Here is a 23,293-nt window from a genome sequence, read left to right on the forward strand (position 1 = left end):
CTTTTGAATTTCAAATATATGGACTCATATCTTTTGTCTCTTTGTGTTTTCTTTTGCTCAACATTATGTATGAGATTAATTCAATGTTGTTGAGTGGAGCTGTAGTCCATTCCTTTTTGTTGTTATACATTGTTTCATTATATAAATTTATCACAGTTTATTGAACTAGTCTGCTACTAATACACATTTGGGCTTCCAGTTTGTGCCATTATGGATATCCTTGCTATGAACATTCTTGTACTTGTCCACTGATGCACATATGCACACACAACCTTTGGATATATGGCTAAGAGTGGTTGCTGTCTTCAATGTCAGTAGATGATACTATACATAATACTTCAGTTTGTATAAGTAATACCAGATTTTTCCCATTCACTGCAGTATTATCTTTGTCATAAATTAAGTGACCACATATCATAAATTAGTTCTGTTGCATTACTCTATTTTTCCATCCTTGTACCAAAACCACATAATATCATATCATTTGTTATCCAGATGAGCAAATCTTCCCACCTTGTCAGCTGTCCAGTGCATTTTGGCTTTTCTTGGCTCTTTGCCTCTCCATATAAATTTTCAAGTCAGCTTGTCAAAATTTACAAAAGTGTTGGCTGTAGATTTTTTCGATGTTATTTATCAGATTATGGAAGTTTCTTTACATTTCTAGCTTAGTGTGAGGGTTTTTCATAAATATATTAACAAATAATTTTCATGCATCTATTGAGATTGCAAAATTATTTTTTTTCTGTTTTCTATCAATAGTGAAATATCATATTGGTCAATTTTCTAATATTAAACTTACATCACATCCCTGGAATAAGCCCAACATTATAATGAAACATCATACTTGTTACATATTGCTGGATTTGTTTTCCTAATAATTTACTTAGGGTTTTTGAATCTGTTTATGAGTGAGAAAATCCTATAATTTGTCTTTCTCATACTGTCCTTGTCAACTTTTAACATTCATGTAATACTAGCCTCATAAATCAAGTCAGGATATGTTTCCTTTCTTTTTATTCTTTAGAAGAGTTTGAGGAAGTTGGAATTATTCCCTCTTGAAGTGTTCAGTAGCCCTATCCAAGAGGCCATCTGGGCCTGGTGAACTAAAACTTTTCTTACTAGGAGGTAATCTTCCTTATCTATAGTGGTTTTTTAGAAATTATGCTTTTAAATATTGTTTACACATTATATCTTTGTTCACTGTCTTATTTTTATCCTTTCTGTATCTTTTCCTGTTTGCTCTTTCACTCCTACTTACTTTTAGAAGTAGTGCATTATATTATGTTCTTTTACTGGTTACCATAGGTTACACCATAAATTGTTAACTTATCAAATTCTAAATAGTATTTAGTCAGTAATTCATGGTGTTATCTCTAGAGTAACCATTAAGTGAATTAGTGTGTATGACTTCCAAACTAATATAAAGAAAAACGAATAAATTTAAAATATTAAGTCCAAAATAAGAAAAGAAAGGAGGAGAGAAAAAGATTTAAGACAAACAATACAAATAGAAAACACCTAGTAAGATGATAGATGTAGACCCCAAATGTATCGATAGCTACTTTATAAGGCAAAATGATCCAGTTAAAGGAAAGAGATTAATTTATTTTGTTTAAAAAAGTATGTGATGCTTATAAGAACACAGAAATCATCTTCTGTTATTGACCAGAGAGGAAAATGAGGTAGTATGATGACTTCCAGTAGCCACCGTGGAATCCTAAACCCTTGACCCAGAGGCTCAGAGCTCCCCACCATGCTGGTACCAACTCATGAAAACTTCTCATAAAGTAACTAAATACTGGTTCCTACATATTTCATCAGCATTAACAATTTTCATGCCTTGGCCAATGTCATCTTTCTCTCCTAAAATATGTTCTTCCTTCCTTCTATTTGATTAAACTATATGCTTTCTGAAAGTCTTCAGAGGTAGTTCCTGCTTTGATTCCTGAGTTGTTGGTTGCTGTTTGAAGCCCTTGTCTTCTCTGATCATGTGCTCTTCCAATCCCTGTAGCAGTATTATCTTACCAAACATCCAGCTCTTCCTATCTAGGAAGATTCTAGGTGATTGTAATGTTAATCTCACTATTTTCCTAAAATAGTGATTGTAATATTTATCTCACTATTTTCCTAAACACTGAACACTGGATTCTAAGACTTTTTATACACCCTACACCTGGCAACATGCCCACATCTAATATGATACTAAGCTCTCAGCACAGTCTGACATTGGACTGCTGCTGTACCAAAGATGCTGAAGTTACTACTGATGATGATGCCAATGACCATGGTGATGAGTTTGATTACAACTACCAAGCACCAGAGAATGGGAAACCAAAGCTAGGAGTTTGAGGGGGGAATAAAAGGAATTATTATTCTTATGAGCTACATAATTTACAAGTCTTACAAATCCTATTAGAATTTCCTAGGGGAGATGACATTGTAGAATATTATATTATTGGAAAGAGCAGCACACAGCACAAAGAGCACTGGCTACCACTCTGGGTTTAGTTGTATGATTTTGTGGAAATAACCTCTTCCAGTCTTCAATTCCTTATCTGTACATGGGAGATATTCCACATACCTTTCCTCTCATGAATGGTTGGAAGATCCAATGAAATAATGTATGCTGTCTTGGAAATTGTAAATATAATAGATCATGACGTTAAAAATTTATTAACAATTGTACTATTTTCCTTGTGGACTTTAAAAACCACATAGAGGGTTGCCTGGGTGGCTCAGTCTGTTAAGTGTCTGCCTTGGGCTCAGATCATGATCTCAGGGTCCTGGGATCAAGCCCCACATTGGGCTCCCTGCTCAGCAGGGAGCCTGCATCTCCCTCTCCCCACTGTTTGTTCTCTCTCCCTCTCCCTCAAATAAATAAATAAAATCTTAAAAAAAATAAGTAAATAAAAGCCACATAGAAACAAGGGAGAAAAGTTTAGTTAGTACTAATCTAATTAGTATTCCTAATAAATATATTTGAATCCTGCTTTTGTGTCTCTAACAGACGTTTATGACCTTGATATCACGTGACCTTAAAGGGAATTTTAAGTTTCCAGTGAGACAGACATGCCTGGGCAAATGACTGTAGGGATAAACAGTGCCAGCAGGGATGAGAGCAACTGAAAGGAGAAAGTTTTAACGGGGGCCTTTTCCTACACAGCAGTCCCACCAACAGCTACTCGTTTAGTGTGCAATGTTAATTTTTAGAAAAACTTTCTTCTAATTAACAGGTATGCAATGATTTCAAAGAAATAAGTCATAGTTAACGCCCACAATGTCAAGACATTATTTCTAGAGTTTCTTTAGACTTACAGGTAGATTGCTGAATGTATTGTGAATTATGTTAAATTTTGAAAGAGGCTCAGAAGTCTTTGAGGGAAGTGGACCCAAAAAATGCAGATGATGATAATTATCATCACCACCACCACCACCACAAAGTTGTTTATAAAGGAGAAAAATCCAATTTTAAAGGGAATTGCTAACTTACTGTGCTTTGCAAAAACAGATTGAAAACTGAATTGCTTGCAATTTGGGGGGGAGATTAACAAGTCTGCTTTCAGCTTTACCAAGAATTTTAAAGCACAGCAGATATTATGAAATCCATTTTTATGGCTTAAGGGCATCTGATTAAAACCACATATGTACACTCACACAAAACTGGCTTGTTCTCTGAAATCTTTCTGTATTTCTCCAAAGTTCCACTGATCTTAAAGAAGCTGTGGGTAAGTTCCGTGGAATAAGATCATTTAAAAAGAAATTCCATCTATTAATAATCATTTCCTGGGCATTCCCTATGAGCATAGCAGGTGCTAAAAGCTGCTTGAAGCCCATTTGGAGGGTGGAACAACATTTAACATTCATAGAACAGTTGGGGACAGCTACATGCTGAGCCCAGGGGTATGAAGTGTGCAGGAACTAGGAACACTTGCCCCTAGTTCCACTTGCCCCTAGTTCCTGCACACTTGGCTGGTGTATCTCACCAGGGGAGAGGAGAGCTTATGACTTAGTCATCTTTCTACTCACCTCCATTCAACTTCCTTTTTCTCCTCTGAGCCCCTCACCTATTCCTCCCCAGAAATAACACCAGGCTTGGACACAGTAGGCACTTTAGTAAATGAATTCTCATGATCTCCCCATTTCTTTACCAGTTGGTTTATTGAGATTTAAGGTTTTCAAACATATGTTTCTCCTCCCTCCTCTGGGTTTGGCAGGTTTTCTTTCTCCCTTTTGGGAATCTTTTCTCAGCTCTCATTTCTGGGGACTACACCCTCAACTGCTCTTCACCTCTCCAGGGGCAGCTGGTTTTATTTCGAAAGGTCTGGCCTTTGAAATGCGGGCCCCAGTTGCACCAGCCTCAAGACAATTTTTCTCTGCTTCCTGAAGCACAGAACTCTGGAGGAGGCATGGAGGGGTCGCAACTGCACCGCACCCTACTCCTTCTTCAGCTACAATGAGGAGGCCCCGAAACTCATCTCTCACACCAGGACACTCCACTCACGCGAGTGAAAGGAGGGGGTAGCTGAGATGGCAGGAAGCTGCAAGTGCCCTGAGTAGAGGAAGCTGAAAAGTCATCCTCGTGAGCCCTGCGCCTTCTGGGATGATGTCTAGTGTTAGAGGAGAATGGAAGCCCAGAACGCAAGCATCAATGAGCCCAAATAATACAGGGCATGCAATCCAAAACTTGGTTGGGGAGCAGGAGAAATTCTGACCCATTTTATGTATAAAGCACAGTTATAGGTAAAATATGTGGACAGATGCAATTCTGCAGTATTTAAAATTTCATGGAGGGGCACTATTAGGAAAATCTGTCTTTAAAACTCTGTGGGGCAGTGTTTAATAATGATGATGATGATGATGATGATGATGATGATGATGATGATGTGAGAAACACTGGTATGGGGGAATGCCCTGGAAGAATGGTGAGTGTTAAATCCATAGAGTCTGAGATTAAAAAGAAAGCTTTTCAAAAGCATCATTGTGGAGTGTGGCGGTGGCAATGAAGAAACATAAGGTTGAACTGCAGTCAGGGCTTGAGAAATTGAGCAATACACAGACACGAAGAAAGCCACTTCTTGGAGCCTGGGCCAGGTTTCCATGCCAGTAAAACACTGAAGTGTGTCTTCTGTAAAGACTGGTACATGGCATGGTTGTTTACAAGAGAATGAGGCTTCAGTTCAACTGGGCTATGACTAAATCCACATGGCTCTCATATTTAAGTGTCGCATTCATCGAAATCTTGCTTGTATCCAACCAGGTGGCTGCTGAAATTCATCAGAGGCTCATGGAAGAAGAAAAGGAAAACCTGCCAGCAGACACAAAAGAAAAATCTCCTCAGATGGGTACAAATAAAAAAGTCAAAAAGGAACCACCCAAGAAGAAAAAGGCAGACAAAAAAGCAAAAGGTAGTCAAGGCTTTGGCATCCAAAAGTGCAGATGCTTAAACTGTCCTGGATAGAACACAAATGTCTAAGCAGGCACGTTAAGCTACTGTTGGTTTGGTTTGGTTCTGAGACCCAGGCTCCGGTGGTGTTAGCTGGCTAATCATACTGGGTTCCAACCAGTCTCACCTAACTTGTTTATCCAAATAGCCGAGCATATCCAAGGTAAAATAACCCTTAAGGACAGTTTGGAACATGCTAGAAGAACTCCAGATGGCACTGTGTAATCTGCAAAGTGGACACAAAAGGGGCTGTAGTAACTGAGAAGAGGTTGGGTGAAAAGCAATTATATGTATGTAAGTTTCAGGTTGAATTCAGGTTTCTGGTTTAATTCAAGCAAGTTCCTCTATTCTGGAGGCCTCCTGCCTAGCTCTGCCTCAGAGGCCTGAGGAGAAAGCAAAGGCAAGAGAAAACTCAGGCTGAGACAGACCTCCTGTCAGCCTTGGGGATTAACTCTGGCACAAACATTATGCCCCCTCTGAATGTCTTCACTTGCACATATTTAAGGTGAGTTGAGGCAAGAGAGGAAGAGACAGAAGCACGGGGGCAGAAGTCACTTCACTAGGCAGTTGCTCACGAGACACTTGTTAAGCACCCACTAGAAGAGAAGCATGCCACGATGGGGGCTAAGGACACGATGGTGAACTTCAAGGACGAAAACAAAACACAGTCCCTACCCTGATGGGAACTCAGTCTAGCCCCAGAGACAGACAGTTGATCCATCATTGTTCTTTAGTGGAAGAGGTGCAGGCGACCTTGAGCGCAAGGTCACCTCAGTCATTCTGAAGAGTGGGGAAACACTTCCCAGCGGGAGTACATTTAAACAGCCCTGAGGAGGAGTTGAGGAGGTGGGCATGCCTGGGGGTGAGGGGTGGCACTTGAAGCCAAGAGAAGAAGAGCACCACAAGGAAAAACACACCACTTAGTCCATCTCAGATGGTAAAATTGAAAGACATAAGCAGCATTTGGAGGACATGCTTCAATGTACTTTTAATGGATAAATGGTTGAGTCTAGTCCCTTAATTTTACAGATGATAAAACAGAAATTGAATGAGATTAAGCTCCCTTTCACCTGTAATTCATACATCTACTGTTGCAACTACATTTTTTAAAAAGATTTTATTTCTTTGACAGAGAGACAAAGAAAGATCACAAGCAGGCAGAGAGACAGGCAGAGATTGAGGAGGAAGCATGTTCCCCACTGAGCAGAGAGCCCAAAGTGGGGCTCGATCCCAGGACCCTGAGATTATGACCCAAGCTGAAGGCAGAGGCCCAACCCACTGAGCCACCCGGGCGCCCTGCAACGACATTTTATTACAGTTTCTTTATTTACAGTTATGTCTTCTTCACATGACTCGAACCCCTTGTGGTCAAACCTTCAAGACAGATTTATTGCACTAAGTAGAACTACGTAAAGGAAGCCTGCAGCTAAAATCACACTGCCATTTCTCAAGGGTAGATTGTCAGATAAATGCTGACAAATTCTTATTTTCTAATTCTCTTATATAATCATGGAAGTACTTCCAGTTAAGTACTACTGAAAAGATTGTTAAGTAGATTACAGATTCTTGACTGTGAGCCACATTTCAGCCATCTTGTGGATGTTGTCAGCTGGTCTTTCCTTCACGAGGATCTGGTACGCACTTGGCTAACACTAGTACCTCTGACGGAATAGTACTTCTGCAGCTGGCTAATGGCCTCCATGCTGTGTTGCAGTTTGCTGACTTCCATCGCCAAACTCTGCACTGCACCTTCCTTGGAGTCTGTAACTGTGTCTGTGCTCCCTGCACACCTCATTTTCCCATGATGCTACACAAAAGGGGCATTTTCACATGTGTCTAGCCTAGATAACACCTGGAGAATTCTCAAGGAAAGATCCATACTTCCCACTCACAGTCAGGACTAGGGTTGGTCCTTTCCAAATCCCAAGAGGTTTGCGGTAGACCTGCACATGTCGCTTGGTCCCCATTTTTGTCCAAGGAGCTGTCCGTCCTCTTGCATGCTGGCTCGCTCCTCCCCAAGTTCCACTGTGCTTTCAGGCAAATCACCACCGATGGCAGAAGTCACGCCTGTGACGGTGACAGCAGAGGAGATTGCCCAAATGGAAAAGAGAAAAGAACTGATGCTCAAAATCAAGGAAGAACACCTCGCTGCCCTGCAATTTGAAGGTAGCATTTGGAAAGAACTGAGATGATTCTTTTCAGTGGGAAACAGACCAGTAGAAAAATAGCTTTTGAATGGCTAAAGTTGTGTCGGGGGAACACAGAACAAAGGGATTGAAAAGTACAGCATTTCATTGGCTGTATTCAAGGACCACATGAGGGCTAGATTCAGCCGTCCTATAACTGTCTGCTGAGATCTCAGAAAGAGAAAATTTGGGAGGGGGCTAGGAGAACACCAGCAATACTTAACACTCTCAGAGAATAGACACAAAAGAATATGTCAGAGTCTGTGTGGTTTTACAGGGGTGGTTTTCTATGTGAAGAATAGTTGAGGCCTCTCATTAGGGAAATAAATCCCAACTGAAGGCTAACAGGCCCTGAAAGTGAGTTCTTGGTAACAGAGGCCCTAGAAGAGCCAGTCCGGGATCCATAATGTTCAAGAGCTTCCTTTTCTATAGGTAGCAGTGATTTTACAAGATATATCCTCCTGGCCCTTCCACTTGTCTTAGAATGCAACTGAAAATGGACTTTGAAAAAAATCAGGAAAATGAGCAAATGAGGCCAGTGGCAGTGGAGGAAGCAGCGAAGAAACATGGGAAATCTATTTTAGAACTAAAATCCACAAACCTTAGTGCGTGCCATGGGCAGCAACAGGCCCTGGAATACAGAGAATTTACCCTAGTTTGACCAGTGCTAAGAAAATACAATGGTGTTGCCATCCTGAGGTTCTTTAAGTAGGGAAATATCCAGAGACTTTGTATCTTCCCCCTTTTGAAATTCAGAGATTATCTATTTGTTCTTTCCCACTCCAACTTATCAAAGAACATAATGCTAAAAAGTGTAATAAATTTAAAGCTCAGTTTATAATAGTTTTGGCTTAAATAAATTGTCAAATGACCCTACCATGCATTACCCATTTTTTTCTCAGCGACATAGATTAGTTATTACTTATACTCATATATTAAATGTGCACCTACATCTTCACAAACTGAAGCATGATTGGTTTAAAATTGAATTCAGCTGATGAGAAAATGCATATATATATATATAATCCTTCATTTTCTTTTTAGAGATAGCCACACAGTTCCGGCTTGAACTGATAAAGACCAAAGCATTGGCTTTCCTTGAAGATTTAGTAACAAAGGTGGTCGATGTATATAAACTCTTGGAAAAGTGGCTTGGTGAGAGGTACTTGAATGAAATGGCCAGGTAATGTACCCCATGGCTTTTCCAAAGCGTATTTTTTTTTTTTAAATTCCTGGAGGTCAAAATTAGCAGGTTTTTAGGCATTTACAACTGTAAATTACATTTGCAAATAGAAATTTTGACCTTTTAGGGAATCAGGTATACATTTGTATTGGTTCCTCTCAAACACTAAGTCATGTGTCAAACTGTCCTGTTGCAATGTCCAGTTTTACACATCATTTATGAGTTTGGTTTTTAGGCTGCTTGATGAGGACCATAGTTTACAAGGTATGTTATAGGTAATTTTAAAATATTTTTTTAGAAGTACTTACTTAGAAGTACTTACTTAGAAGTAAGATTGTGTTTCATATCTTTCTAATGTTAGACTTATTTTTAGTCAGGGCTGATTAATGGGAGACTAACAAGTCCAAAACAACTGCAATGTTTTATTAGTGAGGCTGACTCCCTTGTAAGGGTAATACGCAGTTCCACTTTACTCTTCGGTTCCAAAGGTTTTTCAGACTTCTCATCTCTAGTGAGGGACAGAGAGTCTCATTCTCTTAATTCTCCCCTAAAAAGAAGCTCAGCAAAGCAGAAACAGCCCTCAAGTGAGAGTCAGGTAACATGATGTTCCAAGAGATGGGGATTCCCTCATTGTCCACAGATGAGCACCATGCCTACTTGCTCGGGGCCCCATGGCTTCATTTATAAAAGGAAACACAGCATCCAGCTATTTCAGAGGTTTCTATTAGATCTAGATTCTGGGAACACTACAGTTTGGAATAAACATTGGCTGGAAATTTAGAATTTGCTACCTACATAGAATACAAATGGCAAGCATTCTCAGAAACAACTATTGTCTGGAAGATAGTTGTTATGGTTTGTTTTCTATAATCCTTGTCTCATAACGAAAGTTCTGTTGTAAAATCTTCATCCTAGTTTTTTTAATATCTGTTGTGCTATATAATAACTAACACACACACACACACACACACACACACACACACCCCTCAACCTGGTAACCTTACTGCAGTAAGCTTAAAATAATTTTACTACTGGGTAGCCAAGTCTGTTATCGTTAGCGTCACAGAGCAGTGATGTTCAGTTCTGTTCTCTGCCTGCCACTTACAAATGAAAATGTATTTTCTTAATTCATAGCATTCACAACTCCCAGCCACGTGACCCTCAAGAGTAAATGCTGCTTATTTTTTTATCAGAGGCACTCCAATTTCTCAGATTTATATTCTGTGTATATATCTGACCCCTGAATGTGACCACAGGAAGTTAAAACCAGGACTTTTCAGCCCTGCTTTCTGCTTTGGTTATTGTACAAATTCTCTGGTGATAAAGGGAAAATATAGAGAGAGCTACCAGATCCCTCAGAACTCCAAATCTTGCTTTCCATTCCCTTGGCATTTTTAAATCTCTTCTGTTCCTGGTAACCTCCACTAGGTGGAGCACACCCATTTTGAGATCCTGGTTGTGGCTCAGTCTTGGTCGGCAGTGGGATGCCTTCCTCACTCAAGGGAGCAAAACTTAGTTGCTAACCATTGCCTTTCTCCTACACACCCCAGCGCACACACACCAGGAGGCATAAATGAATTAGATAATACGCACTATGTGGGCACTTGCTAGTATAGCATGCTGGAGTTGAATTCTAGGGTTGTCTTTTCAAAGAAAGCAACTAATACTATTTTTTAAAATTTTCAGTCTATAATATATTTTGGTGTTCCTCGGTTACATAAAAGTAGATTAAAAATGGATTTTTCCATCATGTCCTAACTTTATTGTAAACTAGAAACACAGTTCTTCCTGTAATACAGTAATATCATATTTATTCGTGTATAAAACTTCTCTGGCTTTTGAAATGGCCCTTTAATTAGGGCCATAACTATAATTCCCAGTGTAGGTTAAATCCATGCTCTGTGTGATTTCATATTAATAATTATAAGGTATGGAGTTACACGTTACTGGCTTCATGCAAAGATAAGGAAATTCAGGGAGCTTAAATAAGTTCCCAAGGACCTATGGCTGTGGAGTGTTCTGGAATGAGAGCTCAGCTTCCAGGGTTCTTTCCACTGCACCTATTATTGCTTATACTACATGATTTAACTAGGAATTACTGTTTGTAAAAATAGAAAGCAATTTAAATGTGTTTATATTATGAGAGTCCATTCTGACTTTGTGTTTTAAATAACATCAAACTCCTCCAGTCAAAGTTAGAGAAAAGTCACTCTTCCAGAAATCCATTATCAAATTTGATTAACTTAATAAGTTTTCCTGATTCCAAATAAATGTGTCAATCTAACAGTTGTATTTTACAGATTCTTCTGCCATATAACTTTATTCTGGTGCATGCTTAGAATGAAATATATCTCTTGACACAATCTTAACTTACACAGTAAAATATATTCTATTACTAATAAAACCATATTTGATGAAGTCCCTTTTTGTTCAGCTTTGTATACATACATGACCATGAGCTTTATAGTGAGCATATATCTTATTTCCCATCTACACTTATTTAATTATACTCTGTCTTTTCACAAAGTGGGTTTGAAGAGAATTGGAATTTGTAAACATGCAGATTGAATTGTCTACTTTAGCTATACAATGTGTAGACTCTTTGTTTATGTCTAGTAAGCAAACACTGTTAATCCAGTAGTATTTAGTGGGGATAACCCTTTGCATTTTTCCATTTTCAGTGTGGAAAAATTAACTGAGGTGGCTCGCTATCACATTGAAACATCTAAAAAAATTCAGAATGAACTTTATTTAAGCCAAGAAGATTTCTTCATTAATGGCGATGTGAAAGTCTTTCCAGACCCTCCTCCCCCAGTGCGCCCCCCACCTGTGGAAAAGGAAGAAAATGGCACCCTGACCATCGAACAGCTTGATAGTGTTCGAGATCAGTTCTTAGATATTGCACCTAAAGGTAGGAAAAATAATTATCATGAAAAAGCACAAAAAAAGTTTAGGACTCATCAGGGTAGCAGTCACCTGCTCACAAGTAAAATCAGCCCCCTGGGTTGCATGTCACCAAAATGAGCCCTCACTCTGCTCCAGTTTCTCACACATCTGCTTCATACAACCTAGATCTGAGTGAAACAAACAGGAGGAAACGTGACTGATCCTTTGGCAGTGTGGTGGTCTTCATTCCTGGTAATTCTCCTCTTCAGCCCATCCCTGCCCCTGGCCAAAAAGTTGGTAAACTTGGGTCTGACTCTGGCAGTTGAGAAAGACAGCATTTGGACATATGTCCAGTCTAGGGTTTGGACTAAGACGATGAGTTTGTGTTTCTGTCTCCCCTACTAGTCTGTGGAGGAAGACCAGGGAGTAGAGAATTTCCCCTTTCCCTCAATGCTTCACGACTAAGAATAGAACCAGGGAACCTGTCAACAAAATATTTGCTTAACTGATGAAGGTGTTCGCATGCATGTGCACATAATATTTTATGTTTTACATGAATTCTTTATTTCCTTCACATGTTATCATTATGACTCTGTAACATGTGCAAGTGCTTTCTTTAAAAATTCATTCTCTTTCTACTTCCAGATATTCTTCAATGAATTCCATCAATTGATAGCACAAGTAATTCAGACAGATCATATAGAACTATCATCTCATCTCCATTTTATTGGTCTGGACACTGAGTCACAGAGCAGTTTTTACATATAGTCATATGTCATTCAGGCCTCTTTGGATTCAAAGCTCTTGCCCCTTCTCACTGAACTAAGTCACCTCTCATAATCAGGTTTATTTTATCTCCCAACATCCATGTATTGGAAAATCATTACTTTTCCCTAGAGAATAGCCAACTGACTTTAATCTAGCACTAACACGATTCCACTTTCATGGTGAATATACTCATTTGTTTTTTTTAAAGTCAAGTATTTCTATAAATCTCCATTGAATCTCATTAGTCAAAAGGGTATTCCTTAATTCTAAATCAGAACATCTCCTGGCTAAGCCCAGCAGATGAAACAAGGTGTAACCATGGGCCCCTGGAGGACCCCCTTCCCTGGCACGCATCAGCTCATCTAACCAGCATGAGCGGACTCCACCTCCAGTACATAAAGGCACACATGACAACTGTTGATGGATACCAACTCCGGTTGGTGGTATTTGGGCAGGAAGGAAATGCAGCCATCAGCAGGTATCAAGAAATGGCAGTTTTATAAAGCCAGCCCATGAAATCCCTTCCATCCGACAGGCAGATTCTATTCTCTTCCCCACGGTGTGGGATTCACAAGGCCCTCTTATTACATATTTCCTTCTCGAGAGTTGCTTTTGCTCTTCATTATATCTACACTAATTTTTATGTTTAAAACAAAAAGATGCATATATAAAGATTCTGAATATGAAATACGCTTTGATTTAATCCTACACTAGGGTGATGAGAAGGAAATCATCCAATTAGCAGGTCAAAACTAAAAGCATTTGGGGGCATTTGAGTAGGTGGAAGTGGATTTTGAAAATTATCAACCACTCATAATCCCTTTTAAAAGGGACCTTGGTATTCATGATGACAGCCATAATACATTCTTGGATCCAACCTCAAAACCAGAGCCTCCATTTCAACTAAAAGTTTAAAAACAACAAATAGCAGCTGTAAGTTGGCAGACACACGTCTTAGAAGATTAACTCTACAAACCCTTGGGACTAAAGCATGTCAACTGATACATTTGTCTGTTATCTGAATATGGTATAATGAACTCAACAGCTTACAAAGTATGGTGGAAAGAGGAAGGAAAGGGGGAAAGAAAGGAGGGAGATAGTTATATATTTTTTAAAAAGTAGATGCAATAGGAAAACCACTTGCCCAAGGGACTTAGAGTGTAATTTGAAAAGGCAAGCAAGGAAGAAGAAAATATAAACTTCTATTTAATTTCTTTCTGGAAGAGCATATGAACTTTATAAAAGTGCTCAGGAATGCAGAGCAAAAGAGGATCAGTGCACAATGAGGTCAGTCAGGGGTGAGGGAAGGTTTGAGGGGATACTACCTTGGAGGAAGGAACTGGAAGAAGAGGGATTGATTGCAGGGATACAGGGGATATTTCAAGTCAGAGGAACAGCCCCAGGCCAGCATGGAGATTAGAGGCATGGGTGTGGATGTTCTGGGAAATGTCAGGAGTCTGCTTTGCTTCCCCAACCTTAAGAACCTCAGGCAAACAGATGAGGAGGCCTTCTCTGAGGAACCACCACCATCCACCCAAGCTGGAGAATTATCCCAGATTCAAGAATAACCATTGTAATTACTGCAAGGTTTACAAGGCTATACAATACTGTGAGATTGGGGGGTCTTAAGGGTTCAAAATGACTTCAGGGCTATGAGCAATCAGTTTAAATTCTTCATTATTAGCTCAGTTATGCTATATGAACACATGCACACATGCACACACACACACACACACACACACATATTCATTGCTTTTTAAGTATGTGTAAAACCTTAGCACGGTATCAGGTAGTCTATCAATAAAAAGAATGTTCATTGTTCTTATTCTTGCTAATGTTGTAAAAGGAAGACAAAATAATTATCATTCCATTTTCTTGCTCCCAGAGTCACAGTTCTGTGATGTTTTCTTTGAAGTCAGGCTGCAAATGCAGACATTGCCCCTCTCTGAGGAAGTCCAATAATCACCACCCACCCTTTCTCCCTGACACCTTTAGCTCCCAAGACATCCTCTGACTTTAGTCTTTCTTCCTCACTCTTTCTTCCTGTTGTCCACTGCCTTAAATGATACACAGCCATCCATCTTTTAAATGAACTCTTTTATCATATTCCTTCTGAGAAATGGAAAATAATCTTTTATGGCATCTTCCACTGTATTTACCTCAGAACTGTATAATTTGAAAAGACAAGCTCAGTTGAAGTAATCAGTTTTGAAAGTATGGAGCAACTGGTTGAATGTGGCACATTTCTAAATGTGTGATCCTACAGAACATCTTCCTTGAACTTGAAAATTACTGTTATTTTTAAGAATGTATTTTTGTATATTAAGAAATATGAGCATTTCCATGAACTATTTCATATATGCCAGTGTAACCTATGGTATCTAAGAGGCAACTCTCATGCTTACTAAAATATGGTGAAATATGATGAACAGATGTGTTTTTCTCTAGGAAAAAGCATACATGTTCACACATAGTCATTATATTACTAGGCCTGCAGGAAGAGGTTTTTAGCAAATTTATAAAGAATGGTCATATCATGAAGTTCCACTTTGGTAACTTTTAATTATGCTACATAAATAAAATTATTTATGGATATAAATATATATACACATATGCCAGAAAAGAAAAATAACCTTATGCATGATAATCATACAAGATCATGTGAAATGCAATGAAACCATTTATCATGCTAGCATTTTTCTTCCCACCCAGCAAAGAGCCACACTTGAGAGTCTTAGGAGCAGCTTAAGTTAGAGACAGCCAGTGAATCGGCAAGACATTCTTTCACTGACTGTCCCAGGAATCATTCCCACAACAGTACTCCCAGCACAAAGGGAGATTTAGTGAACATCTTCTGAATTCTAATAGCCAGTACTGGCATGGGGTCTGGCTCCATGTGTCAGGCCCCATGCTAGCCTTTCCATGTTGATTCACTTCTTACCCATGGCTGGCTGAGTAAGAAAACCCAGCCATGGGTAAGAAGAATCAGACAGCTCTTTTCAAATCCACCTTTTGTCAAATGATTGTAGTATGTTCTGGGGCAAGTTAATTAGCCTCTCTCAGTCTCAATTTTCTCATCTGGACAATGGGGTATATCAATAGAGTTGCTATGAGCTTTAAAATAATTTATGTAAAGTGTTTAGGAAGTGTCCGGCACATTGAATGTGCTATGTAAGTGTAATATAAGCCATTATAATTTAATTATATAGTTAGAGTAATATCATATTATTATATAATATGTAAAATTATACAATAGTGATTCAAACTATTCCAGTTATTACTCAAAATGTTAGCTCGGTATCCTGAAGGTACACATGGCACAACAGGCATCTATAGCATTACCCTAGAATATTTCCAGAAAAAAAAAAAATTAAACCACCTGATAGAATTAAACCATAAGGTATGTGGCCCCCCAAGGGAACATAAACATCCCAAACAAAAACAGTTATTTTGTGTAGCGCATTGAGCTCTGGGTAGGAACATCTTGTCTCTAAACATCAAGTGCCAAGCACATCAGGAAGGCAGTCTTTCTCCAGTGGAAGCAATTTGGAGTCTGTTGAAACTAGAACACTTTAGCAATGTTCCTCAGTCCCCACTTAAACCAAAAGAACTCCTTTTCTTTGTAAACCCATCAGTATTCCATGTAATGTCTGTAGAGATTTGGTTCATGGCTATTTTGGCTTCTGCTGAGAGGCTATCTGGGGAGAACACAGTCCAGCAAATTCCACCTCCTCTCTCCTTCTTCAAGAGAGGCAACATTTAGTTGCTAGAGGCTATGAAATTGTTCTAAAAACTCACAAGGGGCTCCACCTCTGAACCTCTTCCAGAAACCCTTAGGATCAGTGATTGGTCTCAGAGACAGAAGTTACAAACAGAACTCTTGTCTGTGGTGGCTAAGCTAGATTATTTGGCTACATGGTTTTTACAAGAATTCAGAGGAGGAAGTAGTTACTACTGCCTATGTGGGTCAGCATAGGGGTTAACCCAGTAGAGAATTTTCAACGGAACCTTCCAGGAAGAAGAGCTGGGGAAAGCAGGCAAAGGGGAAACTAGAGTAGACATGGAGATTTTGAAGTTGCATGACATATTTCTTCAAGGAACAGCAAACAGACAGCTGGGGCAGGAGACAGGAGGTGAGGACCACAGAGAACTTGTGGTCAGATTGTGAAGTCTCAAAGTGGTTTACAAAGGACACGCAGGAAAGGATTATCAAAGGCCTTTAGTGCCAGATGATGTGGTGAGTGGATTACAAGGAGGCAGAGACTAAGAGCTCAGGAGATGCTGCTCTGTATCTCTACAGAGCCTCTGCCAACTGAGAGACAGGATTAAGGGCATGGGGGTTGGGGGGAATCATTGGAAATTCTGTGGATCTTTCTAAGCTAGTATCTCTGAGATAACTGTAGAAATAGGATACTATATATTTGCAGGGAGGTAAGCCCCATATTGTAATCTGAGACCTGTTTAAATTAGTCTGACTTTACACAAATCAAACAATTCAGAAATATTTCTTAGAAAAGGTATGCTAGAGAAGGATTGATATATTAATAGGAATATGTCTCCAGGTGGTAAGCTCTAGGGATTACTGCAAAAAAGGAGTAAGGCCTCTGAATGTCCTGTGGTTCTCTCAGTGGGTGAACTCCTTCCGCTACAGAGATTCAGATCACGGAAATGCAGTAGTAAATTTAGAAGCCTCTTGGACATGTTAAAACTGTCTGTGGGTAGAGTTTCGGCTGCTTCTTCAGGAGGAAACACATTCTAATGAAGCCAGAGAATTTACATTAGGCAAATGAAAGTAAGTGCTCAGAATTCAAGATGATACCTTCTGGAAAATCTGTCCATAAAGCTAAAAACATAAAAGCTAGCTAAATCTGTAGTGAAAGTTAAAGTCCTTCCCTTCAGTAACAAGAGACTTCTTTTTCATATATTCATTCCTGTGTTTACCAGCATTGACATGTGGCCAGCAGGCAACAGTCTGGTGCCAAAGGCCTAGAGTGGGAGCCTGAGGACCCAATAGGTAGGAACCTAAATGAAGGCAGGAGGTACTAGTCACGAGAAGGCCCACTTTAAGCAAAAACAGTGATATTTAGGATTTGAGGGGAAAAAAACAAAATGGGGCTCTGTTTTAACAGTAACAACTGCAAAGAAAAAATTTATTAAAAAGCAAAATAGAAGCTAGATGAAAATTGGGTAAGAAAAGCAGCAGCAGATTGACTAATGTTGAAGGTTTCCAGGTAAAAGACATTAAAAGATATAAGATCATGGAAATCAGTTGGGAATGTTGATTTTCTTAAACATCTGCCAAGTGCTTAGCACTCACTTAGGCATTATTCAGTGTACGATCACACAAACATATATTCCACTTTTTCATTAAACTGTAAAATAGGACAATATCATCTAATGATCACTAGGGTCACAGAAGTTAAAGGAGGGAGGTAAATATGTGGTCCAGGCTGCCTGCCTTCAGAGAAAAACTGCATTTTAGGATGTTCCTTTGTATAATTTTAATTTTTCTGTCTTTCTCTCCAGATGAATATATATATTCCACGCTCTGACAAGTAGGTTTCAGAAATTAGATCTTTGGGGAAAAGAAAACGATGAGGCATGAGGCACTGCTCCTTGAAACCACCTAGGATGGGTCTCAAAGCCTGAAGCCCTTTCTGTAAAGGAACAGGTTGGCGCTGGTCCTGCCAGAGAAGGAGGGCCTGTGGTGGGAAGGAAGAGATGGCTAAGGCGAATCTTGTAGACATGCTGCTGTGCATGTCCTGTTACTCTTTCTTCTCACCACAGGAAGCAAATGTCAGCAAAAAGCAATGTCCCTCTTTTATGCACAGAGAACCAGATTCTAGAGTGAAGAAGAACATAGCCCCCTTTGTCCTTATGAGAAACCTGTAGTAGTGAAGTAGCTAACCATGGTGGCTATGGAGTCGGACTGGCTGCTAGTGATCCCCAACTCTATCACTTATGAGCACCATGACATCAGGCAAATTAACTGACCTCTCTGTGCCCTAGGGGTTTTTTAATCCATAAAATGACAGGTAATTAGTCTATTTTCTTAACTATAAAATGGGGATGATGGATTATGAGGATCTAATGGTATAAGACACTTAAAGCACTCACCAGAATGTCTGATGTACTATTTGTAAGCACTCACTGTATTTTTTTCTAGAAATAATGAGCAAGTGTGGGGCACAGAGATTAAGCAAAACAGGGTATATGTTGGTGATTACTGAAAATAACAATATGGAGTTATTTTAAAGGCAGGGATCCTCCAGATGATGTGAACCAAGTCCCTAGAAAGCAGAAAAGGCTGCAGAAGCTTGACCATTACCTTCCAAGGAGGAATGATCAATTTTTGAAAATCTGGCTAAAAAAATACCCTTGGCTTATATATGATGAGATACTAAATCTTATGTTCTGTGGCCTGTGCCGTAAGCATGGAGTGAAGTCAAGGGGAAATCAAGTGAGTTTTTCCTATGGCACTGACAACTTTAGGACAGAATTTCTCAATGCACATCATCTCAGTGAGGCTCATGCCAAAGCTTCACTAATGGAAGCAACAAGTGTTTCTCCAGTGAACCGTGCCACCACAGAGCTCATGGTGACAACCATGAGCAAAGTCACCCTTTGGAGAGTAGAGAACTTGTTCAGATCATGCCACGCTATTGCCAAGATGGGACGTCCCCTCAAAGACTTCATCTGGATGTGCAAGTTGGATGATATGAAGGGGGTTGATATCGGCCCGGCATTCAGAACTAACAAATCAGCAAGAACCTTTACATATTTTATCGCTGAAGTGGAACGGAGAAATCTAAGAGATAAACTAGAACAAAGTAAATTCTTCTCTGTCCTCAGTGATGGAATCACAGACAGTTCAACTGAGGAAACTGAACTTGTCTATGTGCAGTTTGCACATGCAGGAAAAGTGCATTACCAAATTGTTGGGGTACAGACAGTAGAAAAGAAGGATCCTTTGGCAATAAGAAATGCCATTGAGAAAATTCTAGAGAGAAATCTTCAACTTAAGTTATCGAACCAAGACTGGGCAAAGAAATTGGTTGGTTTTGGAAGTGATGGCGCCCCTGACTCAGAGGGAGAAAACAATGGGGTGGCCCTGCTTTTGAGAGAAATCCAGCCATGTGCGCTGACTGTGTACTGCTTTGCACATCATCTCGAACTATCTTACGAGGCAGTGTTCCAGAGAATTCCCCTATACAATGATGTCAGAAACCTTCTTCACAGCATTTACCACTTCTACCACAGTTCCCCTCTTCTCAGGAATTCTCTGATGACCGCTTTCAAAAGCCTTCACCTTCAACCTGTGATGCCTTCTCAAGTAGGGGGCAGGAGGTGGCTTCAAGAATTACAGGCAGCCCTCCAAAACTTTCTCAAGGGATATCCTGCAATAGTCCAGCAACTGCATTTGGTAAGTAATTTTTGACATACCATACTATTTTAGTTTTCCAGAGTGACAGGGAATATTTTTATGGAGCAATCTAAAATAACTTTAATAAAGATAAACCAATATTTTATTCCCAATCTATGTTACAGGCAAATGAAGACAGAAGTGATACCAGTTATCAGAAAGCCAAGGAACTCCTACACTTCCTTCTCCAAGCAGACATTGTTAAATTCATCCATTTCTTAGTGGATGTCATTAATATACTTAGCATTTTTTCCCGTGTCAATCAGAACAGAAATTCTTCCATTGCTGACATATTTGCCACATTAGAATCAACACTGGAAATGCTCAGAATATATCAAACAAGGTGAGGAATTGGGGAATGATCTGGGGTCTATCAAATGTAGACAGTATGACTGGGGACATTATTTGCCAGGTACCTTTTCACTTAATTGTTTATTTGGGTAATTTTTTTTTCCCTCCCCAGACCAGGACCAAAAGAACGTTGGGTAGATTCAGTCAGACACTTTCATGGTAACTGCCTGGGAGGAAAGGGAGACATTTCTGATGTAAGAAGCACAGTCTTAACACATCTTATCAAGAGGCTGCAAGGCTGCTTCAGAGATGCCAGCCAGGATGTGGTGAAAGCTACCATGATTGGGAGCTTTAAACTGTGGCCTGCAAAGATAAATCGAGGTACTCTATATGCACTAATTTCAAACCTATTGTTCTTTGACCATCTGTAGGTTTCTTTCCTATCTGTGACTTTTTCTCTTGTATATCGATGGCAGAATTTGGAGAAAAAGAGGTATCCATCCTGATTGCCCATTATGAACCAGTACTGGAAGCTGCCAATGTGGAAATTGATGAAGTGGACACTGAATGGAGCATGTTGAAATTAGAGATATATGCTAGGTAAGCATAGCTGACATTTATAAATATTTTAATGAAACTTGGGAGTCTCAGTCTTTTATATTTTTCATTCTTCCCCCCTACCCAGATTTCAGAACATCCACAAGTTGACCTGGGATTATGTGAATTCAGTTTATTTACACAAGTATCCAAATATCCTGACATTAGTGGACCTAGTGCTGACCCTCCCTGCAAGTTCCGCAGAGGCAGTACGTGGCTTTAGTCAGATGAAACTCGCCAAGACACAAATGAATGCCAAGATCAAGGCTGAAAGTATGACGGATCTCCTGATAATCCAGTTGAATTCTCCAGACATTAATAACTTTGACCCAAGGAAAGCTATCCATTTATGGAATACAAGAGAACCATCTTCCACTGGTGACACAAGACCTAATTCTGCCTGTTCATCAAACTCAGAAAGCCATTATGAAAGTGATTAGTAATCTGATAATGTTGACTTTGTTATTGATCAAAGTAAAAACAAATTCTTTTTAATCTGAAATTTAGAAGTAAAATAGTAATCAGTCTTCATATCAAACACAGAAGGCATTTGGCATCTTTCCAGACAAAGCAAAAATTTCCTGTACCTTTCTTTAAAAAAAAAATTTATTTATTTGAGAGAGAGAGAGGGCATGCACATGAGGGAGCAAAGAGTGGGGAGAGCGAGGAGAGAGAGAATCCTGACACAGACTCCCCACTGAGTGTGGAGCCCACCCAATGTGGGTCTCTATCCCACAACCCTGAGATCATGACCTGCGCTGAAATCAAGAATCAGCCACACCGACTGAGACACCCAGGCAATCCTTCCTGTACCTTTCCAAGTCTACTTCTACATCCATGCATTCTTTCACGTTTTTTTAGATGGAAGTGATACTTCTAAGCAGTGGTGTTATTTTGATGTCATCTTTTGCAGAGTTTTGCTAAGGGTGACCAGACTATGATTATGGTCTGAGTTCCCTTTGGCCTGGCATACAATTAACATCTTTCCTGTGTAATTCTAAATGACAGCTACATTAGATAACTAACTTACTGCCAAACTGAAAAAGAGATTGGGGGGGGAGGGGCGGTCCATGAATAAAATTTCTAAGTTTCTCTGTTTATGTTATCACATTTTATGTGAAAGTCATATCACTATGTATCTTGGCCATGTAGGTGACAAGGTCAAATATTAAAAAGTTTTCACATTTCATGTTAAGGTCATCAGATAAACAATTGCTATGTAAGCTAGAAGCATTATCTTACAACACTTTGCTTGCACCATAGCTATTAAAGACAATGGAAATATATTGAAACTCTACAGAATTTTTAAATACTTAGAGCCTCTTCATGGTTTCATAAAATGGATTTTATTTATGGCTTCATCTTGAGGAACGTGAGTGATTATTTCTAACTTGTCTAGAAGCTAATGTGGTTTTTACTGAAAATAAAGCTCATCTCACTGAACATTCTACCCCCTGGGAAAGTGTTTCTCATCTCTATAAAATTGGATACTCAGGTTCAGTCAAAAAGGATAGAGAATTTATTTCCGAACGACCTGTTGGATGGCTAGTCATATCAAAGGAAGAAAGATTCTGCTCTTGCCACCCAAAAAATTAACTTCCAAATCTCAAAATTGTATATTTGGTTTGAACTGCCAACATTTTAAAAGAATTCATGCGTTTTCTTAAAGGTTAGAAGAAATGTTAAGATTCATGTTGGACTTTTATAATTGTTAAAAATTCAGATGTAAAAAGAAAAATTTGAGATGCTACGTCTGTGGTTCTATTTCTACTCTTTTTATTTCTAAACAAAGAAGAATAGCTCTATACTCTGGACCTGAAAGACCTGAATACGTGTAAGGAGTCTCTCCTGACTCTAGAAGGTACTTCTGTCAGAGGGGTTAGACAGACATTTTTTAAGGTGCTTCATTTATTTTGTTTTTCTATTACTTTTTTAATGCATGCACATGCAATTTGAAATGAGAGACAGACAAAAACAGACTTCTCTTTTGGACAGGGTAAAAGAGATTAATGTATAAGAATAAAGCATTTAAAAGGTTGGTGACCTTTTATGAAATACTTTGGAATATTGAGCCAGTTAGATTAAATTAAATTATCACTTCCAGTACAGTAATTTAACAATTCAAGTCTCCCTGCATTTACAAAAACAAACAAAAAAAATCTCTTCTGAACCAAATGTAAAATGAGGATACATGTGTAACTTGATTACAGTGGTGATTTGTATGCATTTGAAACACCTGTATCCCATACTCACCAAAATATTTTGCTATTGTGCTCTACTGCAAATAGGAAAAATTACAGGTTTTTTTTCTTTAATTCTACTAATTCTACTCTGAGCAAAAAGTCAAAGGAAGATTCCAAATTAAAGTGTAAGTTCTCAGTATTTTTCCCAGTCTGAAATGATTTATTACTCAGCAAAAAAAGACATTCTGACTTCACTGAGACACAATAGTGAGAGTGCCTCAGGAAACTGATTATTATTCTCATGTTTTCAAATGTCTTCTGTTCTTTAAAGGT

General features: G+C 39.1%; 1 protein-coding gene across 1 annotated transcript in view; it reads left to right on the plus strand.

The window, feature by feature from the left end:
* The window catches only part of SPEF2 (sperm flagellar 2), a 169,129-nt gene that overhangs the window by 119,184 nt on the left and 26,652 nt on the right, over positions 1 to 23,293 (plus strand). The window contains exons 27-35 of the mRNA XM_032851311.1: positions 5,258 to 5,405; positions 7,481 to 7,609; positions 8,674 to 8,812; positions 11,494 to 11,723; positions 18,724 to 19,889; positions 20,015 to 20,232; positions 20,353 to 20,561; positions 20,657 to 20,780; positions 20,866 to 21,050. Coding sequence (XP_032707202.1) covers positions 5,258 to 5,405; positions 7,481 to 7,609; positions 8,674 to 8,812; positions 11,494 to 11,723; positions 18,724 to 19,889; positions 20,015 to 20,232; positions 20,353 to 20,561; positions 20,657 to 20,780; positions 20,866 to 21,050 — 2,548 coding nt within the window. The remainder of the gene's footprint in view (positions 1 to 5,257; positions 5,406 to 7,480; positions 7,610 to 8,673; positions 8,813 to 11,493; positions 11,724 to 18,723; positions 19,890 to 20,014; positions 20,233 to 20,352; positions 20,562 to 20,656; positions 20,781 to 20,865; positions 21,051 to 23,293) is intronic.

The sequence above is a fragment of the Lontra canadensis genome, unplaced genomic scaffold (assembly GCF_010015895.1).
Source record: "Lontra canadensis isolate GAN:19392208 unplaced genomic scaffold, GSC_riverotter_1.0 scaffold5, whole genome shotgun sequence".
Classification (NCBI taxonomy): domain Eukaryota; kingdom Metazoa; phylum Chordata; class Mammalia; order Carnivora; family Mustelidae; genus Lontra; species Lontra canadensis.